The sequence below is a fragment of the Pangasianodon hypophthalmus genome, chromosome 7, assembly GCF_027358585.1.
Source record: "Pangasianodon hypophthalmus isolate fPanHyp1 chromosome 7, fPanHyp1.pri, whole genome shotgun sequence".
NCBI classification, from domain to species: Eukaryota; Metazoa; Chordata; class Actinopteri; order Siluriformes; family Pangasiidae; genus Pangasianodon; species Pangasianodon hypophthalmus.
In genome coordinates this window covers 29,575,475-29,577,974 of record NC_069716.1, presented here as the reverse complement: position 1 = coordinate 29,577,974, position 2,500 = coordinate 29,575,475, and the positions used below count along the sequence as shown (strand labels likewise).

General features: G+C 42.1%; 1 protein-coding gene across 2 annotated transcripts in view; it reads left to right on the top strand.

Moving 5' to 3' along the window:
• wwp2 (WW domain containing E3 ubiquitin protein ligase 2) overlaps nucleotides 1–2,500 on the top strand; it is a 49,742-nt gene that overhangs the window by 19,273 nt on the left and 27,969 nt on the right. For both annotated transcript variants that reach the window (XM_034305892.2, XM_034305893.2), the window contains exon 6: nucleotides 2,321–2,399. In XM_034305892.2, coding sequence (XP_034161783.1) covers nucleotides 2,321–2,399 — 79 coding nt within the window. The remainder of the gene's footprint in view (nucleotides 1–2,320; nucleotides 2,400–2,500) is intronic.

Below are 2,500 nucleotides of genomic sequence, written 5' to 3'. Positions count from 1 at the left end.
AATTCAGTTTTATTTGTGTAGCGCTTTTAACAATGGACATTGTTACAAAGCAGCTTTCCAGAAATAAATAGTTTCGAATGAAATTAAACCAAAATAAATTGTAAATATGTGACTTTATCCCTTCTTCATTTGGTAATTTTATTCCACTCTTGGAACAAAATGCTCCTGATCTGTCCGATAGTGAGGGGATCTTCTTTACACAGCCCTCTTCAAGACATTCCACTGGTTTTGGGTAGGATTTAGATCTGGGCTCTGACTGGACCATTCCAAAACACTGATCTTCTTCTTCTGAAGCCGTTCCTTTGTTGACTTGGATTAGTGCTTTGGATCGTTATTGTGCTGGAAGGTGAAATTTTTCTTCATCTTCAGCTGTCTAACAGAATCCTGCAGTTTTTGTGCCAGAATAGATTGGTATTTGGAGCTAGCTGTGATTCCTTCTATCTTGACTAGAGCCTCAGTCCCAGCTGAAGAGAAGCAGCTCCATAGCATGATGCTGCCACCACCATGCTTCACCGTGGGTTTGGTGTTCTTCGGGTGATGAGCTGCCAAACATATCTTTTAGAATTATGCTCAAAAAGTTGGTCTCAAGCAGACCAGAAGACATTTTGCTACATGTTTTGGGGGAGATTTAGATGGGCTTGGATGTTTTTTTGTGGGAAAGGGTTAGCCGTCTAGCCGCCCTGTCCCACAGCCCAGACATGAAGAACACGAGAGATTGTATCACATGCAGGGAGTGACCAGTACTCGCCAGATGTTCCTGCAGCTGCTTTAATGTTGCTGTAGATCCCTCAGCAGCCTCCCTGATAAGATTTCTTCTTGTTCTTGCGTCAGAACAGTTCCTGTTCTTGGTGATGTCACTGTGGTGCCCCATTTTCTCCACTTGTTGTTGATGGTCTTCATGGAGTTCCATGGTACATCTAAAGTTTTAGAAATTCTTCTGTACTGCTCTCCTGCTCGATATCTTTCCACAGCGAGATCTCGTACATGTTTTGTAAGCTCTTCATCTTCAGCAGTCAGATGAAACCAAGACGATGTGAAGAAACTCATACAGAAACAGCTGATCTTTATTTGGCGTTAATCAGAATCACTTCAGTGATGACAGCTGTGTGATAATTCCTTTTGAACATGAGTTTGAATGTGATTGGTTCATTCTGAGCGGAGTCACATGACCCAGTATAAAAGGGTGTGTATACTTTTGCAAACAGGTTATTGTAAGTTTTTTCTCATTTTTAATATTTGTTTTTCGCTTTAATCTTGTCGGTTGCTGTTTCGCATTAAAGGTGGGAAAAAGATCTGACATGATTTATGTTGGTTTCATTTTTTACGTGACGTTTTAACAGGGGTGTGTAAACTTTTTCCATCTGCTGGAAGTTCGAATATTAAGGTTTATCGTCACGCAGTGAGCCGCCGTCCGTCTTAGTTACACTAATGCCTCGCTGATTTGTTTTAACAGACTCGGGAGTATTATACGGTGGCATGATAAATTAGCGAGTGTGTGGAGTCTGATCTCTACTCCCACTGCATAAGCACCTCTTTCATTTAACACACAGACGAGTGTGTGTGTGTGTGTGTGTGTGTGTGTGTGTGTGTTTGTACTCTAACCAGGATTTGAATTGGGTTCTCTCTCCACCATAAAGACTAATTTTACCTCAGCAGCTCCTCAGATGGAGTTGAGATCACAGATCCACAGTGGCGTTTTGTTTTGCGTTTCGTTTAAATCGCTTCTCCGAACTGCGATAAACAATCGGAAACTTCCAGAGCGACGTGCTGACGAGTTCGTTACACCAGCTAATAACACAATGTCACTGATGACCCCAAATTATTAAAATTATAACCGTTTTTTTGTCTCGTCTCTTTTCCTATTTCTCCTCCAGACCAAACGTCCCCACTGGCAGTATGATAAATGTACAACGTCGGCGGCGTGGCGTTCTAGTTAAAATACAGTTACTAGTTACAGTTAAACTACAGTTACTAGTTACAGTTAAACTACAGTTACTAGTTACAGTTAAACTACAGTTACTAGTTACAGTTAAACTACAGTTACTAGTTACAGTTAAACTACATATACAACTTATACGTTTTCCTCACTAGAACTGTTTCAAACTTTATTAATAGCTTAGACACGGGACAGAGTTTATTACACGGGGCCCCCTGGTGGCTGAGGGACCTTAAACAGACAGTTATGTCGCTTATTAGGTGGAGACTTGTGTGTTTGTGTGTGTGTTTAGTTTCCTTGGATCCCTGGACTTGATCACTCTCATTGTTTTGCCCTGTGTGTGTGTGTGTGTGTGTGTGTGTGTGTGTGTGTGTGTGTGTGTAGAGATGCTGCAGACGGAGTGTACCAACCTTCTCAGGACCCAGGGCTCAGAGACGGCCGGCTCGACCAGCAGCCCTCGCAGGTGAGAAAACACACTCACACACAAACTTTCACACAGACGAACAAAAATAATCAGACTGTGGGGTGTGTGTCATTCCGACTCGAGTATATTTACTCTCTCTG